This window comes from Diplotaxodon limnothrissa, linkage group LG7 (assembly GCF_057381915.1).
Source record: "Diplotaxodon limnothrissa isolate DT_005_m linkage group LG7, D_limnothrissa_male_GT1.1, whole genome shotgun sequence".
Classification (NCBI taxonomy): domain Eukaryota; kingdom Metazoa; phylum Chordata; class Actinopteri; order Cichliformes; family Cichlidae; genus Diplotaxodon; species Diplotaxodon limnothrissa.
In genome coordinates this window covers 60,174,036-60,195,772 of record NC_140602.1, presented here as the reverse complement: position 1 = coordinate 60,195,772, position 21,737 = coordinate 60,174,036, and the positions used below count along the sequence as shown (strand labels likewise).

Sequence of the window (21,737 nt, the reverse complement as noted above, 5' to 3'; positions counted from 1 at the left end):
GTGGAGTTGAGAAGATGGTGACATGTAATAGCAACAATATTTACATAGATGCACACAAAAAAAGGAAAAAAACTACAAACCACTCAACTAACAACGAGCTGATAACAGAAGGAAAAAAAAGGTACATTTATGTATATTTATATATTTTCATATACAAAGTAGGCATCAACATTTCATGGCATCACATGCCAGCAACGCCCCTTTCTTTCAGCAGCATCACATCATATCCTGTATCACTTTATGGGATATTATGTGACTATCAGTTACGATAACTTCAGGGGTGGAAGGAATAGTAACTTCAGGTCGTCTGTTACTATACCTAATATCTAGAGTACTGGGATCTGTAATGGCTGTATTCCGAGTATTTCAGTGAGAAACAATAATTATTTTTCCATAGATTCTATTTCTTTTGGTATTCGTATAGCATGTGTATTAGTGTGTCTCTACTCTTGTCACACCCCAGCACATATCTGATTCCCTCAGTTTTAATTTTGCAATCTTATGGGGAGTCCAGTACCTCCTATGAATGATCCTATATGTCATTTTACCCAACAGAGAGAGCCCTAAATTGGCCCAACTTTGTAAGGCGCTCTCAATTTTCTGAATAAGTAGAGGAAGGTTTTCTTTGTTTATGTCTTTTAAACCAGTGCTAAGTTTGTTGCCTAATTATACAAGACTTGAAGGAAGCTATTTAAACCCCCAAATCTTCCTAATATTTGACGGGCTAGACGATGACTTTGCCTCTGATTTCTATACTCACTAAAATTTATTCAACAACCAGTTTACCATTTATTAGGATCATATAATAAAATGTTACTGTGAACTTTCTTTAGTACTGTTGTATTTAGTATGGTTGGCAGTTAGCATACAAGTTTAGCACATTATCACTTCCTTCTGTACTGAATTAAAGTACATGGCTTGCATGTTTGGAAAAACAAAACCATATTTGTGGCCTAACAGCTGACACTGATTTATGTAACTGTGTATGGAACACTTGGGTCATGAGTATAGGACACTACAGTGGAATGGAATGTGGCCATGGCTATTTATAAATTTTTTTGTGTACACTGAATAATAATTGAGAGGGAAACAGAAAGGTATCTACATGGGGTAAATTTCCAACCACTATGCCACTGTGCTGTTGCTTTTACTTAATAAAAACGTGGTTTTTTTGCTGTTTACCGTGGTGGTTTAGCATGCTCTATGGATGTAACCTTAATACAGTCTTTGAACTCAGGTTTTATTAGCTACAGAAGGAAGTATTAGCTAAATAACTGAACATATACCTCTTTGAAAAGGTAATGTGTTTGTTTGATATTTTCACCATAATCGCTTGACCAAAAGCATCTCACTGTTTATAGAACAATATCTTTATACAGTTTCCATCTATTAGTCCCTGGTCTGCAGATTACATATTGTACATTATACAAACACAAAGCTGCACAAATATTGCAGGCACTTTAACACAACACCAGTACTTCTGTGTACACTTGTACACAGTTTTTCTCGGATGAAGGTTGTACCAGCAGTTATTGTTCTTCTTCTTTAATTGAAGATAGTTTTTTGTGACTTTCTCTGGATGTCTGGAGACATTGCAGAATGAATTTAGATCAGGCACCTTTTTGATCATATTATGTGGATATAAAGTTAAATATAAAGTGCAGAAAATGTTCTACATTATTGTATGCGTAGTTATTTTTCTAAAGTACACTGCAGGATAAGGGAGTTTCTGTTCATGCTCAGGGTATGTTTCCACCTCACTATTTTGTAACACTTGAGAAGTTAAAATAAATTGTTGGAAAGTTGGTGACTCAGCAGCTGTTTTCCAGATCACTTGTGACAGAGCTGATGCGATTATTTAAATTGCTTTTACTACAGTTTTTCTTAAATTTTAGTAATTATATTATTCTCCTGAGGTTTGCAACTACCAAAGTCCACTATTCATAACCAAAATCCACAAAATAATTCATGTATTCCAGTTGTAAATAATATGTCCACATCCTTTATAAATGAGTAAAAACATTGCAATGACCAATAAAAGCCTAATGCCCATTTTCACTAGAATCTGTAGTGAACAAGATTAACAGTGTTTATCAGTGTTTCCATATAACACATTTGTGTTAATGACTTCCAGGGGAAATCTTCTGGCAGCTCCTCTAGCTCTCACAATATCTCTCGCTGACATTATGAGACATTGTGAGAAAGACTAAAAAGAACCAAATACAGAAAACACTGATGCTTCCACACATTAAAGCTTTCATTGAAGTAATAAATTCTTCTGTTGAAATCACTGGGTATGCTTTCAAACCCATCATTATTCCTGTTGTTAGAAGAGTTTAACTAGCTTTTTTGTGCCTTCTACAGGGATCTACCTGTTGGACATTATCTACATTGACTCGGCTTATCCTGCATCAGACAGCATCATAGAGACAGAGCAGAGGACAAATCAGATGAACAATCTTCTGAGAGTTATTTCAGACCTGCAGATGTCATGTAACTATGGTAAGACACAATTACATCAGTAGTTGCAGTAGGAACAGTATAGTGTCTGTTTCCTAATCATGTATATATTGATGATCTTCTGACATCAGAGTTATGGTTGTACAGTACTGTGAAAATGTAATTCCTTAATAAAAAAAAAAAGCATTTAGTTTTAAAACAGCACTTTGTATTTACAAAGCTTAATTTTGTTTAATATTTAAATTGTTTGATCTGAAACATGTGACAAATATGAAAAAACCTAAACATTTTTCACAGCCCTGTATGTCATAAATCTTTAATATGGATGAAGCCAAAATATGTACAGTGGGGCAAAAAAGTATTTAGTCAGCCACCGATTGTGCAAGTTCCCCCACCTAAAATGATGACAGAGGTCAGTAATTTGCACCAGAGGTACACTTCAACTGTGAGAGACAGAATGTGAAAAAAAAATCCATGAATCCACATGGTAGGATTTGTAAAGAATTTATTCGTAAATCAGGGTGGAAAATAAGTATTTGGTCAATAACAAAAATACAACTCAATACTTTGTAACATAACCTTTGTTGGCAATAACAGAGGTCAAACGTTTACTATAGGTCTTTACCAGGTTTGCACACACAGTAGCTGGTATTTTGGCCCATTCCTCCATGCAGATCTTCTCGAGAGCAGTGATGTTTTGGGGCTGTCGCCGAGCAACACGGACTTTCAACTCCCGCCACAGATTTTCTATGGGGTTGAGGTCTGGAGACTGGCTAGGCCACTCCAGGACTTTCAAATGCTTCTTACGGAGCCACTCCTTTGTTGCCCGGGCGGTGTGTTTTGGATCATTGTCATGTTGGAAGACCCAGCCTCGTTTCATCTTCAAAGTTCTCACTGATGGAAGGAGGTTTTGGCTCAAAATCTCACGATACATGGCCCCATTCATTCTGTCCTTAACACGGATCAGTCGTCCTGTCCCCTTGGCAGAAAAACAGCCCCATAGCATGATGTTTCCACCCCCATGCTTCACAGTAGGTATGGTGTTCTTGGGATGCAACTCAGTATTCTTCTTCCTCCAAACACGACGAGTTGAGTTTATACCAAAAAGTTCTACTTTGGTTTCATCTGACCACATGACATTCTCCCAATCCTCTGCTGTATCATCCATGTGCTCTCTGGCAAACTTCAGACGGGCCTGGACATGCACTGGCTTCAGCAGCGGAACACGTCTGGCACTGCGGGATTTGATTCCCTGCCGTTGTAGTGTGTTACTGATGGTGACCTTTGTTACTTTGGTCCCAGCTCTCTGCAGGTCATTCACCAGGTCCCCCCGTGTGGTTCTGGGATCTTTGCTCACCGTTCTCATGATCATTTTGACCCCACGGGATGAGATCTTGCGTGGAGCCCCAGATCGAGGGAGATTATCAGTGGTCTTGTATGTCTTCCATTTTCTGATGATTGCTCCCACAGTTGATTTTTTCACACCAAGCTGCTTGCCTATTGTAGATTCACTCTTCCCAGTCTGGTGCAGGTCTACAATACTTTTCCTGGTGTCCTTTGAAAGCTCTTTGGTCTTGGCCATGGCAGAGTTTGGAGTCTGACTGTTTGAGGCTGTGGACAGGTGTCTTTTATACAGATGATGAGTTCAAACAGGTGCCATTCATACAGGTAACGAGTGGGGGACAGAAAAGCTTTTTACAGAAGACGTTACAGGTCTGTGAGAGCCAGAGATTTTCCTTGTTTGAGGTGACCAAATACTTATTTTCCACCCTGATTTACGAATAAATTCCTTACAAATCCTACCATGTGAATTCATGGATTTTTTTTTCACATTCTGTCTCTCACAGTTGAAGTGTACCTCTGGTGCAAATTACTGACCTCTGTCATCATTTTAAGTGGGGGAACTTGCACAATCGGTGGCTGACTAAATACTTTTTTGCCCCACTGTATGTGTTCATAATAACCCAAGTAGATCACCACTGCAGGATGCTAAAGAAATATGGTCTTTTTAGCTTTTATATGTAAGTTTGGGTTTTTGTATAAAGTTCTAATGGCTTGGCTCTGCTTTAGTTACCCGAGCCTTTATTGCTCTGCTTTGCTTAAGTTACTTTCACTGACGAGTTCAGGAAAATTTTCAAGTGTCTGCCAGTCGAACTAAGTTTATTCAAGTCCTTAATTGTTTTGGCTAGCATGTGGTGTTTCCAGTGTGCTTTGTGTGGGGAGCTGCTGAGTAATAAAAATGTTCAAGATACCTGCATGAAATGTTGCCCCAGACGGAGGGGCGAGTAGGAGATCTGGAGATCTTAATTAGTTTAAATATGTTTACCTTTCACTATCTGCAAGTGACTAAAAGTTAGAATTACTCAAATTGTAACTCTAAGCGGGGGAATCATTGAATAAATGAGTGAGTCATTGTAAAGCTTTTGTTTCAGGGAAGTCACTTTTGTGTTTTATCATTTCTGTTCCCAAATATAAGCTTGGCTTGCTGTACCTACATTTTAATGTTATTTTTAAAATGTCACTGCAAAAAAATGGGCAACACTATAATACGCTCAGCTACTAGGGGTAAGTAACTACTGTGTAATAAAATGTAATTACAAGTAATTGATTTGAAATCATGAGTATTTTTACAGGAAAGAAGACAGGCATTGTACTGTAAGCAATTTTAAGCAGAGTAATTAATTTTAAGTATAAGAACAGAGACTCAAATTTTATAAATTTGCCTTTATTGGATAATAACAGTGAAGAGGACAGGAAGCAGGGAGGTGAGAGGCGAAGACATGCAGCAAAGGGCCACGGGTCAGACTCAAACCCCGACTCCTGCTCTTTGGCCATGTGGCATGTGGTCACCTGCTCACACACTGTGCTAAACCGGTGAAATTTAATAAACATGATGAAAAATTATTTTTAAAAAATATTATATTAATACATATAATTCAGATAATTTTAAACTGACAAAATAAGTTCCTAGTCTTCTATAGATGGTAAATCAGTGGGTTGATTCTGTAATTGCTTTGCTGTCATCCTTGTGCGTTATTGAGTGCTAGCGTTATATAAAATATTGTTGTCCAGATAAAAAATTTACTTCTATGTTTTGCTGTGCATTTACACAGGCATAAATGCAAGTCCAAGATAAAATTGCTGTCAAGGTGATGAAGAAAGTATACAGGACTACCAGGAGTCGAGGTGCAAGGCCAAGATAGCGGTGGCAAAAGCAAAGGAAAAGGCTTATAATTAGTTGCACGCATAGCTAGACACTAGGGAAGGATAACCTACATGGAATGCAGACAGTTGGTTAGAAAGACAGATTGAGCTCAAAAGAGTGTGCGCAGATTAGTGTGATGAAAGATAGAAATGTAAATGTTCTGACACTTGTAGCTTATGTTGAGAAGGTGGAAGTGTGAGGTGTGAGCAGCAGTATGGCTTCATACTGTGATGTTTGTTTTGATACTGTTGAGAAGTATAGTGAAGATCAAAAGAAGTTGCACTGTGTCTTTGTGGATCTAGAGAAAGGCTGGTGCAGTACATGTATGAGGACTGCCAGACAGTGATAAGGTGTGCAGTAGGAGTCATTGATGGAAACAAGGTGGACTGCATTAAGGATCAACTCTAAGCCCCTTCTTGTTTGCAGTAGTGGTGAACGGGTTGGCAGATAAGGTCAGGCAGGAGTCTCTATTGACTATGATATTTACAGACGACATTATTATCTAAAGTGAGAATAGGGAGCAGATGGATGGTAGAGAGCCTAGAGAGGTGAAAGTATAAGAGAAGAGAAATGAAAGACAGATTACACGTGGGTGGATGAGAGGTATACAGGTAATAGTATGACTGAAAAAGTTATATAGTTTATAGTTTTACTACTGTTTATGTTCAGTACTGCCATGTTGGATTGTTAACTCTGCTCTGAGTTTCTGAGTGGGAAAGGAGGCTTTCCATTTTCTGACTGGGAACTCTGAATTTCTGACCTACAGCTTACTCGGGACCGTTCCAAAAGTTAGAGAGCTAAGGCTTAAAATTGTTTGGGTGGTGCAGAAGAGGAATAGTGGATATATTGGATAAAGGATGCTAAAGCTGGAACTACCAGTCAAGAGGAAAAGAGAAAGACCACTGAGAAAATTCATGGATGTACTGAAGGAGAACATAGACAAGAGAAGTAACTTTATTTAAAGTTAATTCTCTACCAAGAGTTGTGTTGAAGGTAATTTGCTTTTTCCTTTTTCCATTAGATCACTTGGTGACCCTGCCGCATGTTCAGAAGTATCTGTTGTCAGTTCGCTACATAGAGGAACTCCAGAAGTTTGTAGAGGACGATAACTTCAAGTAAGTGTTTTCAATGTGAATGGCATGGGATTGTGAAATTAATTATTTGACAATTGTTTGATTTCAGTCGATTATGGCAGGCACATAGAAGCATGGGTGTAAGTGTAAAATTGAGGACGGTCAATACACAGGAAGCAAAATGGAAAGGATCTTTTTCAATAGTGTGTCCTTTCATTCAGCAGACATTGATGGCTTTATCTGACAGAGTCTAGGTTGCTCTGCTTGTTTCTTGGTTTCTTAGGGTCACTTTTGTCATCATAATTTTTCAAGTTGGACATAAATGATATGTCATATAAGCTTTAAATATGAAATGAAATATGATATCATTTGGGACGATAGAGCCAACACAGTAAATTTTTCAAGCACTGTCACAAAGCACTGTGCAACAGAAAACAGTAAAAGAAAAAAGAAAATGAGAAGCCAATTATTAGCAATAAAAATATTCAATAAAATAAACAGGTAAGTACAAAATGAAATCATCAACAAAAAAGTTTTTTAAGCAAAAAATATTTTAACTAATTTTAAAAATGAGTCCACAGAATCAGCTAAATGTAGCTGTAGTGGTAGACTGTACCACTGTCCTGGTACCACAGACTGAAAGGCTCTTTCCCTTATAGTCTTTAGTTGTGGATGAGGAACAACTAACAAAAACTCAGAGCTTGGGAATGAAGATGGCAAGTATCTGTTTATTTTGTTAGAAACTCTGATAAATAATCAGGAGTCTGGTCGTTTAGTATTTTTAAACTAATCCTAAAATGTATGGGGAGCCAATGTAAAAAGCATAAAATGAGTGATGTGAACTTGTGTTAATAGTCGGGCCATTTCATTTTGTATAGTTTGGAGATGTGAAAGACATGATTTGTTCAAGCCAGTAAACAGGCCATTACAGTAATATAAGTGTGATGTCACAAATTCTTTGAATATTTGCTTGAGTTCAGCTGAGGAGACTATATGTCACAATTAGGAAATATTCCTTAAAGGAAAGAAACAGGAACGTGACAGATTTTACATGCTAACTGACTTCTGCAATTTTGTTAGCAAATTATTCGAAAAATGGCAATTTTGAAATAGGCAAAAAAATGCCATATAGAGCTGGCATCAAGATTAGATTTGCTCTAGTAAAGATGTTACCTTGGTATGTTTAAAGTAGATTGAATGCAGCCTTGCCTCAGTTAGCTGTTAATAATAGCAATGATGGACCAATCCTGGTGAGAGTCCAGATAGCACTGATGGAGGTAATATCTCTAAGGAGCATCTAGCCTATTAATGTAGTTAAGCTATTAAGTGTAATTAGAGAAAAAGCAGTAAATGTCTTAGGACAACAAGGACCATCTTAATATGTGTGACTCTTTTCTTTGTCACAGAGACAGACACTGGTGAATGATCACTGATAGTGATAGGATGAATCTGAGTGTCTTTAATATAAAAGTAGGGAAGAGGAACAACTTTATTGCCTGACCGACGGGTTTCGGCTTGTGGCCTTCATCAGGCAATAAAGTTGCTCCTCTTCCCTTCAAGTGTTGCTGGATTGTGACTTTTTCATCCTCTTCACGCACCTTGGGAGTAGGTTAAGTTGTGCCAGAAATTTTTGCTTTAATATAAAAGTAGCCTAAGTGAGAATGTGAGTGGTGTTCTATTGAAAAGATAGACAGTCCCTGTAGGGACATATGAATGCAGAGCATTGCAAAGACCAGAATAATTCATTGTTTAAGAATGTCTGTAGCCTGCAGTTCCTTTGAGCTAGTCCTGTACTGAGCCTATAATTTTTTTTGGATTAAATGGCTGGTGAAGTCTCCCCCTATTATGAGTACCTTAGTACCTTGAGACGGCTGTTGTTGTGACAGCAACAACGCTATATAAATAAAATTGAATGGTGAAGTTTATCTTTTTCTTAATGAATATGGCTACAACTCTTTGTTCTGAGTTTTAGCAGACTGTGCATGTGTGAGAGAACTATAGAGAGGTGAGTGTGTCAAGGTGGAAGGAATCTTGAAGAAAGAAGGCTATGTGACAATTCTGAAAGAAACTCTCAAGTATTTTCAGCAAAACTGGGTCTGGGTTGACAACCCAAAACATGTGTCGCTTCTGCTAAAGAAATAACTCCATCACCAAAGTGAATGTTATTGACTGGTGTGCACAAAAACTTGACTTCAGTCCCATTGGAAATCTGTAGGGTGAACAGAAGACCAAGAGCCACAGATTCACCAAAGAAGAACAAGCTGGGATTGCTTGGGAGACGTGAGGTTTCTTGAAAACTATAACAAATGACTTCAGCAAAACAAAATAGACAAATCCGCTATTAGTATCAGGAGGTCTATTTTGACCATGATAGTTTTTGGTTTTGTATAATAATTTTGTTTCTAACAAGATTGGGCTGGTGCAGCACAGTGGGGCAGTGGTTAGCACTGACGCATCAAACAAGAAAGCCCTGGTTTTGAATCCACCATCTGGCCAGAGCCTTTCTGTCTGGGGTGTGCATGTTCTCTTGGCTTCCTCCTATAGTCCAAATACATGCAGTTTGTGTGGTTATATTAATTGATGATTATAAATTGCCCATAGTTGTCCGTGTTGAATGTGAATGGTTTTCTGTCTCTCTGTGTTAGCCTTGTGTGTACCCCATCTCTTGCCTTCTCCAGCTTGGCTCATTTGATGAGGCATGTGATTAATAGTGGGTCAGTGACTACCTAAGAGACAACTCAGAAATAAATACCTGAAGAAGGCTCTTGAATGTAAGGTGAAAAATGTACAAAAATTTTTTAAAGTCCAGTAACTTGCTTTTTAAACTCTCAAGATGTTCATGATGGAAACAAATTCACCTGGGTGAGATTTCCTGAACAAGTACTAAGACACCCAAAAACCACCCTGTGTAGGATGAGCTTGCATGTACAGAAGATGCATCTTATTCAATAAAGTTGACTCATAGGTCATAGACGGTTATTTAGTGGCAAACTGGGCAGGAACACGTGACATGTCTTTTCTTGGCTCTCAAAAAAGTTAATAAATGTAAAGCCTCCATAATATAATTGGTAATCGTTGTGTTGTAAAGGTTTGCTGCTAGTAGTTGTAGCGAGACACAGTGAAAGATACAGTGATCTACCAGTCATTTCTTTGTTATGCTAGGAAAGTGTTCAGTAGGCGCACTGATTAATGGAAACATGTGAACATGCATGCAAATGCAGCATATAACGCAAAAACAGTTTGTATATTTCTCATGAACTTTAAAGTCAGTATTTGGTATTGCCATCTTTATTGTTCAAAACAGCTTTAACTCTTTAAGGCAATCTTTTTTGTAATTTCTTTAAGTAGTCTTCAGGAATAGTTTTCCGGGCTTTTAAAGAACATTCCAAACCTCTTCTTTGGATGTTGGCTGAATGGAACTGTTTCAATAATACTAAGGTCCAATCTCTGAGGAGGCTAATCTAAGGCTGATTGTGTCCTCTTCCCTACATCTTATCAAGGCATTTTATGGCATGAATTTAATATTAAAGTTTTAATCCGTATTTCCAAAGAAATTACAATACTGCATAGTATTGTATACTGCATATTAAATCCAGCAGCAAAAGGCAGATCAAAATGAGACTGGTCTAAAAAGAAACTTTCAGTTACTGGCAGACAAAGACAAGACTTCAACCTTTTGGGGCATTACAAGTAGAGATGGCACGATACCACTTTTTTATGTCCGATACCGATATCATAAATTTGGATATCGGCCGATACCGATATGAATCCAATATAATGTGTTTTTCAATTAATAAAACTGTTTTTTTTAATATCTTGTTGCATTTTGTATAAGTTCACACTCAAGTTTAAATAAACAACAACACTAAAGCTATTCTGTTATACCTGTATGTAAAAAATACACTGCACCCAAAATATTTCATAGTTCAGCAATACTGATCAATCTAATAATCTTAAACCTACTCCATCCTTCCTATTCTGGTATTTTAAAGAGTACTTAGCAGAAATATTAAGCAACCTAACTAATAGGGTTGCAAACTCCCAGCAAAAAAAAATAGGGAACCACCCCCCACCTCATGATGCTTAATCAACGTAATCAACTTTAATTTGATGCAGTGTGGGGGAAAAAAATGCACAGAAATAAATTATTTTTCAAGAATAATTAAATAGATTCCACATCTTTCTTCAACAGAACTGCAGACTGCACAGATGGTATCTTTCCAAAGGAAAAAGTAGTATAGCTTACTAGGGTATATTAAACTTAACAGTTACTATATACAATCATGGACTTCTATACATTTTACATCAGATTAAAACTTTGGGTGTAAGATTCAGATAATTATTTATTAAAAGCTAGACATTTTAAATGAGAATAAGAAAGAAAAGTATGTCTTTGTGCCCCCTTTTCCCTGTTAATGCCCTATCGGCCCCCCTGGCTAAACTTTGCTAGATCCGCCCCTGCACAGTTACCAGCCGTCAGCTACGTAGAAAAGGATCCTGGTCTAGAAAGTAATATTAAATAAATTCTAACAAAAGCTTATCAAGGTTAAACGTGCTGCTGTTGTCCAGCCGCTGGTTTCCTCTTTCTGGTGCAAAGTGGGCCAAAAACAAAGAAGAGAGACGGACTCGACAGAAAAGCCGATCAGCTGATCATTAATCAGTTTCACGACTGAAGTACCAGCAGGAGAGGGAGGGAGAGAGAGGCAGTTGCTCCATATATCGGTTGTTAAGCTTAACGTGGGAATGCTTTACAAACATTCAGAGATGAACTTACACACTTGCTTTACTTCTCTCTGGGATAACTTCCTCGGAGATGAAATGCCACCAGTTTGGTAGCGAGGCTACAAATACGCACAGCCGCTCTATCACGTGATGCATACTGCTCAGAGTGCTACGGTTATGAGCTGAGTTACGCCGTGTTGCAAGTTTTGTGAGGTGCTTTTTTTGATATTTAATGGATCAGATTACATTTTTTATTTCTCTCCGATATCCGATCCAGTAATTTACGTCAGTATCGGACCGATACGATACGTAATATCGGATCGGTCCATCTCTAATTACAAGGCTTGTGTTTTTCATTAAAAAGACATGAATAATAACTAATGATTAAATACTGAGTTGTTTATAAGCACATAGTGAGTGAAAAAGCTGAGTGAACAAGAAACAGTGCATCATGGGACGCCCCCAGCAGTCTAGGCCTATAGCAGCATAAATAAGGATTCAGGAGGATTCAGGGTCACCAGATCCAATCTTAACTATATACTTTATCAAAAAAGACAGTCCTACATATTTGTTTAATATGCACAGGACATATCCAGGTCAAAAACTAGTCCAAGACTCCTAACAATATTACTGCTGGCCAAGGTAATCCTATCCAGACTAAGTATGTGTTTAGACTATGTTAAAAAATGAGGAGTGGCAGCAGTAAATCTATCTTTCCTCATTTTTACATTTAAAAAAATGTTGCTTAATGCTGTCTGTCTCAGCCCCAGTAAAACTGCATATGCTGTAAGAAATTTGTGGTGATGTGGCAAACAGAGACCAAAGAAAGTGATTGATATTTTGCGAGTATTATGGGCGACGTAACTGCTTGACCTAAGACTTGAGATATAAAAGAAAGTGTGAGTGAGACGGCTTCTATGTAGAAGTAACACAATGCTAATTAAAAGAATTTTCTTCATCAGCAGATGATGTGACATCGCCTTACTCAGTTGCGTAATGTTTAGTGTGTTTAGTAAAATCTGAAACTACCTTTTAACTGACAAACACAACAGCACTGAGCTCTTTTATCTAATGGAAACATTTGTGTTACAGGCTTTCTCTAAAGATTGAACCTGGCAACAGTTCCCCTCGCATTGCTTCTTCTAAAGAAGACCTGGCAGGTAAGTCACACATGGTTGAACTGCACTGATAAAAAGCCCTGCAGATATCCACCACTTCCACCAAGTTGTACTCAAAACAAAAATTATTAGCTTTTTCTGTCAAGTCTGCAAGGCGAGGTTATTATAGTTACCTGAAAATGAACTAAAAAGTTCAACTAAATGTGAAAAAACATTTTAGTTAACTGAAATAAAAATAAAAACTAGACTTAAAATTTTTTTTAAAGTAACTGAACTGATTTTTGTGGAGGAAATTTGCTTTGTTTTTAGTATCTATTAGTTTGGTTAAAAAAAGAATTGCAACTTGCCTGATGACTCATTGATAGACACGTTTATTGTGTGTTTATTGTAATACCTGTGCTAATTTTCCAAGCCCTCCATGCAGTAATAAATTTAAAAGATATAACTGTGAAACGAATGAAAACTAAAGTAAAACTAAACATTTTAGAACAATAAAAACTAAACTGAAATAAGAAAATCCAAAAACCTGAAATGGAAAAAGGAAATAAAAATAAAACCTAATTAGAAAATACAAAACTATAATAACTCTGCTGCATGTTCATGACCGTTGAGTTTTCATAAAAAGTATATGTAAAGTACACTATGTGAAGTGCCCTGATGACAGTTGTTTTGCTTTGGTGCTATGTAAATTTACCTGGGCCCTGATAATTCAATTCTGAATTGAACTGAATTGAAATGAACACTAGCATTTAGCGTCAGTATGAACATTTACTTTACACTAAAAACAGAAAAAAAAATTGGGTGTGTTAAAAAGAATAATCAGAGATAAACACAACGTTTATGTTGTGTTTATGTGTACAGATTGGGAAGTTTTTATTCAGTCTTGTGGAGATGATCTCGACGCTTTGGTGGATGTTACTAGCTCTTATGCAGTATTTTGTAAAGACATGATTATACCCCGTAAGCGCGTTAAAATTTACGCTAACAATAAGCCATGGGTCACTAAAAGTGTCAAATCCTGTTTAAGGAAAAAGAGACAGGCCTTTAAAGAGGGGGCTGTTACCGATTTTCAGACAGCCACCAAGGAAATGAAAATCGAGATCTTGAAAGCAAAACAGAGCTACAAAAACCTTCTTGAAAGCAAATTTGCTGCAAAAAATTTGGGGTCTGCCTGGACTTGTATGAAAACCATAGCAGGGTTTCAAAATCCCCAGAGCAGCAGTCAGGTCATTTTAGATGGTTTTAATTCAGACAGAGATTTTGCAAATGCTTTAAACATGTTTTATGCTCGTTTTAGTTCTTCTGATTTTAGCGAGGATATTTTGGAACTGAAACAGAAACTGAGAGATACTCAGCACTTTATCATTGAACTCAGCGATGTTAAAAAGGCCTTTCATACAGTCAATGTGAATAAGAGCCAGGGTCCTGATAATATTAGTGGCCGCCTAATTAAATCTTGTGCTGATGAACTCAGTCCTATATTTCAGGTTATTTTTAACAAATCCTTGCAAACACAACATGTGCCCTCTCTTTGGAAAGAAGCAGTCGTGGTTCCTGTCCCTAAATCTAGTCGTCCAAAAATTCTAAACGACTTCAGGCCTGTTGCCCTCACTTCAGTTGTCATGAAAGTCTTTGAAAAAATCATCAGAAATGTGATTATGAAAGAGACTGAAGGTCAGCTGGATCCAATGCAGTTTGCATACAGGCCCAACAGAGGAGTGGAGGACGCACTTTTGACTTTACTAAATCTAATTCTTAAACATGTAGAGAGTAAAGGGACTTTTGCAAGACTTCTTTTCATTGATTTTTCTTCGGCTTTTAATACAATACAGCCCCATATTTTAATTAAAAGACTTTTAGAACAGTTTGAAATCAGGAAAAACCTGGTGGGCTGGATTTTAGATTTTCTAACTGACAGGTCACAAAGAGTGAGAATAAATGGGGTTCTGTCTGACCCAGTGTTCTCCTCCACAGGTTCTCCTCAAGGGTGCGTCCTATCGCCCTTATTATTCACTCTCTATACAAATATGTGTCAGGGCAGACATGAAAACAGGGTCATTATTAAATATGCAGATGACTCTGTTATTGTCAGCTTACTGAAAGAGGGTGAAATTAACCACGGTCCAGTCATTGATGACTTTGTTCAGTGGTGTGAGGAGTCTTATCTCCAGCTGAACATATCTAAAACAAAAGACATGGTTGTTGATTTTAGGAAACAACAAAATGGGCACGGAGTCACTTTAATTAAAGGTCAGAAAATAGAGCAAGTACAATCATATAAATATCTTGGGACCATAATAAATGAAAAACTGAACTTTGATCAAAATTGCAAATCAGTTTGTAAAAAGGGTCACCAGCACCTTTATTGCCTTAGGAAACTTGTTCATTTCCACATTGACCAAAAAATTTTAACTTTGTTTTATCGTTCTTTTATTGAGTCTGTTTTATCCTTTTGTTTGGTGGCATGGTTTGGTCAGACCTCTGTCACAGAGAAAAACTCTCTGAATCAGATAGTGAGATGGTCCAGTCGTCTGATAGGTGAGCCACAGTCTTGTTTAGCCTCCCTGTACTCTAAGCAGGTACAGAGGATGGCTTTATCAATCCTTAATAATGGTTCCCATCCTCTAAGGGGTGAATTTCAGCTTCTTCCCTCAGGACGGAGGTTTCTATTTCCGAGATGCAGGACAAAGCGTTATAAAAATAGCTTTGTCCCCGTTGCTGTCACTGAATTAAATAAGAACTGTTTTTGATTCGAAATATTAAAGTATGTGTCACAGTGAGTTTTATATATTTACTAGGTATGTGTGTTTTTAAAGGGATGTCAAATGCTGTCATTTTTCTGTAAAGCAAATTTACCTTGCCTTTAGGTATAAATAAAGTTACCTTACCTTACCTTACAACTGTTCCTGTGGTGAAACAGATCACGCACACACACAGGCACACACATATGCTTTTCTGTAGCACTGTAGTTCCCACAGGTATTAGTATTTAGTATTAGTATTTAGTATTTATTTATTTATTGTCATTGTCAAGAACAATGAAATTGCGTTTGGGGCTTCCATACAACCCAAAAAAAAGAAGAAAATAATAAATACCCCTTAAAACCCAAGTGTACATATTTAACCCAGTGTGACTCCAATGCAATAAGACAATCCTTAGCAATAATGTTCGTAGAAATTCAGACAAAGACCTGAGAAACATGACAAAATACAACAATGCAACCCATTCAATATTATTGTACTGTGAGATATGATATCAGATATGATAGTTATCTATTTAAGAAAGAGGGGGGGGGGGGGGGGGGGGCAGGAGGGGGAAGAGAATAAAGATATGATGCACCAATGCAGACCAGTTCATTGCTATTAAGAAGTTGGATATGGTTATTGTCCGTGAGAGGGGGGCAGAGAGTTCAGGAGCCTCACAGCCTGTGGATACAGGCTGTTGGCCAGTAGGTACTCCTACTGTTCATATTTTCACCATTTCAGTAACCAAGTGAAAGCTATCAGTAGCTAACAACATGAACAAAGAAGCCATCCTCTTTCTGTTTCCGTTGTAAATTAAACCTTCATTTTTTACAGTATCGTGTACCTGGTGGTTTAGACTCTAATGGTGTATTAGTTTATAGTCATTACATGCGGGTGTAACCAACATTTACTTCATAATGTCACATGCTGTGCTTTGGTGCACTGCACTGATAGAAACATTTACCATTTAAGTGATGGTGTTCATTTATTAGTGTAGCATGATGAAGACTACATTCAGGGTTATTTTCTACCCATCTCTACCAGGAAGTAATGTCAGCATCATACAGCCAGACTCAATTGAACTACAGATACCTAAAAAATTGTATGTTATTTCCCACCCGTTGCCTTGTAAATACTATATGATACTGGTTCTTATATAGCACTTTTCTACTCTTCTGAGCACTCAAAGTGTTTTACACAACTTGTGCATTCACCCATTCACACCAATTCGCACAAGCACATTGTTCTAAGTGCTTTCTAAGAGTCTAATCTGTTTAGCTAGCTAGCTTGATTGAAATAGAAACAAACAAACAAACAATAAAACACACACAAATGTAATGAAATTCAGTTATTAAACATAAACTAAATTGCCAAACACACATATGAATTTGAGTGGCATCCCATATGGTATGTGGCCGACACCATATTAAAGCATACATAGCCTTTAATATGGTGTCGTCCCACTGTTTGCAGCAATAACAACAGCTTCAACTCTTGTGGGAATGCTTTTCACAAGGTTTAGGAATGTCTTTATAGACTTTTTTTAGGATTCTTCTGGAAGTGCAGGTCAGACAATGCTGTTGAATGAGAAGGCCTGGATTTATATCATCCCAAAGGTGTTATATCAGATTAAAGGAAAGACTCCTGGTAACCACTAAAACAAAACTCATCAGTCAAATTGCCGGACAGATACGCCTACCTCCTGGAGAGTGTTGTTCCCTTAATTGGCTGTTGTGAAGGGTTTCTCTTCACCATGGTAATGATTCTGTGATCATCCACCACTATTTTCTTCTGTCTGCTATTCCTAATGTAGCAATTTCTTGGATGTTCTCCCCACCCCCAACCCTCAACAAAAAACATTTGCAGCTCAAGGATGGCTTGTTTCACCTGCATGGAGACCTCGTGTGACCGCATGTTTTTTTCTCAAAATGTAAATGACCCCCCTTATTGTTTTCATTGAATGGGAAACAGGTATTTTATATACTTTAAGTATATCCACAGTCTGTTTAGAATCACCAATAAACCTGACATCTCTCTTTGGACAAATTTGTGTGTATAGGTGTTTTTCTTTCAAGGCGGCTCCATAGTGTAGTAGTTTACATGTCTACTTAACAAGTAAAAGATCTTTGTTTGATCCCTAGCAAAGACACATATAGTTTTGGAGTTGCGTCAGAAAGGGTATCTAATGTAGACAATCTGCCAACTTAAAGATGCAAAGTTCTCTGCTTTGGAGTAATGTGTTTTAATTTTAAAAAATGCTTTGATGAGGCAAAACATTCTAATCAACCTCATATAAAGTGAATAGCACTAATTATATTGTGACGGAGTCAGAAGCATGAGAAACTCAGATCTTTTGCTTTTTATTTAGTTTTTATTTATCAGGAACCATGCACAGTGGCACTTATCTCATATGCAAAAACGTATTTTGTATCAGATTTAACTACTAGTTCATTTTAATTTGCAAATTCTGGGCAGGTGAATATAATGAAAATAAATCTCCAAGTAAGCATGTTGGATGTAAGAGAAATGGTGTAAAGCTCATGTGATATCCAAGACTCACTGGTACTTCTTTAGTGCTTTTTTTACTCTAGTTGAGACTTCATTGAAGCGTAAGCGCTTCATTCTGACGACAACATTCGCAGAAACACTCCCTCTCCAATTAATATATGGGGCATCTCAGGGCTCAGTATCTTTCCCAAAGATACTTTGACATGTAGACTGGAGGAGCTGGGGACTGAGGCATCTGGGCATTCTCCTGAATTACAATGCTCTGCTCTCATCCAGCTGGCTAAGTAGATAAGAGCAACTAGAACCTGCAATTTAATTGTGCAGTGCTAGAGTAACATAGCAGCAACCTTTTTGTTAAAGCAGTTTTAGATTAGGCACCAGTGGAAAAGATGTTGTAGACATCCAGATTTTGGAGGCGTGGTTTCAGTTTAAAAAAACAACAACAGAAAACTAATATAGGGGTGAACACAATGTTTTGGCTAACTAAGGGATTACCTGATTTTCTGTCAGCAGGCTGTCTCATACTGTAAGTGCATGATAGCAGCTAATGGTACTCTCCTCTTGTTGCTTTGATGAAGATTTTCAGTTACATAACATGGCAGAAAAGGGGTGTTCTGGCTGTGTCCACTGTCTTGTTGGCTCAGTCAGTATAAACAAGTCTCATGCACTTCACACAATGCCTAACAGAAGAATTTGGTTTGCTCACTCTCTTTGTGTAAGACTGAGAAAATGTGGTGGACTGAACTGATCAGTTTCACCATCACTGTGTCTGACAAGGTGAAACCGTCTAAATGTTGCTGCTCTGTGTGACGTTAGCACCCTTACAATTTTCCATTCTCATTTTAATAATTGTCCTTGTAAGCCTGTGACTGAATTCTTCGTGGCAGAGACTCCTCACTGTGGTTGATTTCATCCAATCTGTTTTGTAATGTCTGAGCAGCAGATCAAAAAGCTAAACAAGCCTGTATGTGTGCTTGCCACACAATCACTGGGAATGACTGTTCAAAGAACTGTTGTAAGGTAACAGCAGAATTTTACTGCTGCGGCCAACCTGCCAGGCCTGCTTTGTATGAATTGCTTCTCCCGTTGGCTGTCTGAGAAAAACTAAAGGACTGGTTTTAATTTAAATTATAATCTTTTCATCACACAAAACTAATATCTTTTAATCTTTACAGCATACAGACAGAGTATAAGCAGCATGTATTAACTTCAGTAACAACAAGAAGAGGCAGTCCTCCAGCAGCAGAACCCTTATCTCAACATCATGGAGTTACTCTGAGATTACGAAAACAGGCAAAAAGCACTAAAACAATATGTTTGCTAAGTACCTTCAAAACTGCTTATATCAAGAAACAATGCTATTTAAAGACAAAAGCAGCAAACAAGAGTAGATTTGATTTTTGTGTGTTTTTGTGCTTCTCAATATTGTAAAAGTCATTTTAGTTTGAGTCACTCTCAATCTAATTTGATCTAAAAGTGAGCTAAACCAGTTAACCTGTCTCATAATAACCTAAAAACAGATCCAACATTTTCTAGCGCATTCTGAAAATGCACTTTTCAGCACAGTGTGTCTCAGTTTTTCTTTTTTTCCTCCACATCATTCTACTCTTATTATGAAGAAATGCTGCAGTCATATATTAAGGACTCTTGTCAGCATATCATTTTGGCTTAACTGTTGTTCTTTGGTGAGATATGGGAGGCAATGGATAATGTTTTATTTCTTAAAAAAGGCTGAAAAACACACAATGATTCCCACCTCTTGCTGATGAAACTAACCGCCAATAAAACCACTCTCACTTAGAATAGTTACAATCATGTGGTAAATTAAAGAAAATACTTTTGGCAATTAAAGAAATGAAAATTAGAGTTTTCATTAGACTTATTCTGCTGAGTGTGAATGTTTCCAGAGCAAGCAACAATAATCCAAACCAGCAGGAGCTTTTGTCAGCTGATAATTAAGCCATATTAAGAACGTTCTTTCCTAGAAAAATCACTTTATTCCCAGTTTTGGGAAAAGAAACTGCCTTAATGTGTGTTATATTCCTTCAATTTACCTTTACTGCACTGCAATACTGATTGCTAATAGAGCTCTAAATCTATTCCTCCTGCTGGTAGAACGATTCTGATTTCAACAAATTCCACATTACATCATGACTGGGAATGCATCTGCTTTCCCAACAACCCCACCAATAGACACAATCATATACAGCTGCTTGTATGTCTTTTGTTCAGCTCTGTATGCTCCATATGAGATCAAAAGATCCTGCTATACTAAAAAATCTTTAAAAAAAAATAACTTCATGCAAATCTAAAGTGTTCAAAGCTGAACATGCTGAACACAGACTGGCCTTATGGGTCCCAAATGGTCAAAATGACTGGCCCCCAGTGGGTTTCCAGTGAGAGGGAAGGCACAGTGAGTCAGAGGTTCCACTGGCGCAGAAAGCACATAGGAACAGTGGATCAATTTACTAGTCCATCAGCAGTGCTGCCAGAAACTGTGACTGGACTGATGATAAATTTATGTAGGCACTTACACGGGATGACTGCACTGATTAATTATGTTAACAAAGGCTTTTATGTGGTCAGTTTGCACCTTACCAGTGCCCTCTAGTGGCTGTGGTGTTGAGTTGTTTTTTTAATACACCCTGAGGTCTCAGAGTGTGGCCAGCAGGCCAGTGAAAGCCCTTGGTACCTTTTTATGTGCATTTATAAGGAATGCACTCTTACTTCTAAGCCCTTTGAAATGAGAATAAGCATATGCATGTATGTGTTTCATTTGTAGCATCCCATTAAATGTAAACCCTGTTTAAATTCAAGTCTGAAAAGATTTGTGATCGGCCAGAGGTCCTCTGTCATAAACTATATTTTATTTTAGTGAATTTGTTTCACACACTAATTGAATTACAATATGATTATGGGTTTTGTTGATTTTTGGCCAGTGATTTCACAAAATCCTGCTTTAATGCTCCATAAGCCTTAATTCTCTGCATTGTTAATAATTGATCTAGTTTCTAATATCAGAAGTGTTCTTTGTGCCTTAATATATTATTTAAGGTCTCACACAGACTAGTAACCAATAAGCGGCACATAACCTGAAAGTCTCAATACCAGGCAAATAAAGGACTCGCACTTGTTCCACTGCTGCTTTTGTTTGCTACTTTTAAGATGTGAAAGAAAGAAATTCAGATATACAGTAACCAATTTATCATGAACCCTTTTTTTGCGCTGTCAGAAGAAAATCATTGTGAAATAATAAATGTGAATGGGATTAAATAAGACACATGAGTTTCAAGTAACCAAAGTAGCCTACTACAAGTCAATTTAAAAGAGTTGCACATAAGTAAATTGCACATAAGTACTATTAATGACCTTTTATGTTTCAGGTCTGTGTGAGGTATCAGCCTCTATGAGGTATAACCGACGACCTACTTGCCCTGATGCGTCTGTGGGGGTTCATATTCCCACCCCCCCTCCCTCTCACCACAGGAAGAGTCACAGTCTAGGAAACAAGTAAGCAGAACAAGCTATTACCAATTTTAATAGTAGTAATAATATTAAAACAATATTATTAAAATAATTCATCCTCATGGCATGTTCTTGTTTAACATTTTGGAGCACAAGCCTTTATTAGGGAATTAAACAGACTTCACTGAAAGCAACACAGAAAAATACAGTGTACTGAATACAAATAATATGAGTGCTCATAGAAGGACAAACTAATGCTTTTTTAAAAGCAGTAAAATCCAAGTCATTCTTGGCCTATAATGTATAAATCCAAAATGTTTCCAAAAAGCTTTCATTGACTGGTATGGAAAGGAATGGTTGTAATATGGACAGTGCACTGTTATGGGGGTGTAGGTAGTCCCATAGTCCAATTCATGGTCTGCAGTGTACAATGACTGATCCA

At 37.4% G+C, this 21,737-nt stretch overlaps 1 protein-coding gene across 1 annotated transcript in view; it reads left to right on the top strand.

The window, feature by feature from the left end:
* LOC146629408 (ras-specific guanine nucleotide-releasing factor RalGPS1-like) overlaps positions 1 to 21,737 on the top strand; it is an 82,600-nt gene that overhangs the window by 52,251 nt on the left and 8,612 nt on the right. Inside the window, exons 8-11 of the mRNA XM_085358577.1 lie at positions 2,365 to 2,502; positions 6,687 to 6,780; positions 12,553 to 12,620; positions 21,214 to 21,340. Of these exons, the coding sequence (XP_085214703.1) occupies positions 2,365 to 2,502; positions 6,687 to 6,780; positions 12,553 to 12,620; positions 21,214 to 21,340 (427 nt within the window). The remainder of the gene's footprint in view (positions 1 to 2,364; positions 2,503 to 6,686; positions 6,781 to 12,552; positions 12,621 to 21,213; positions 21,341 to 21,737) is intronic.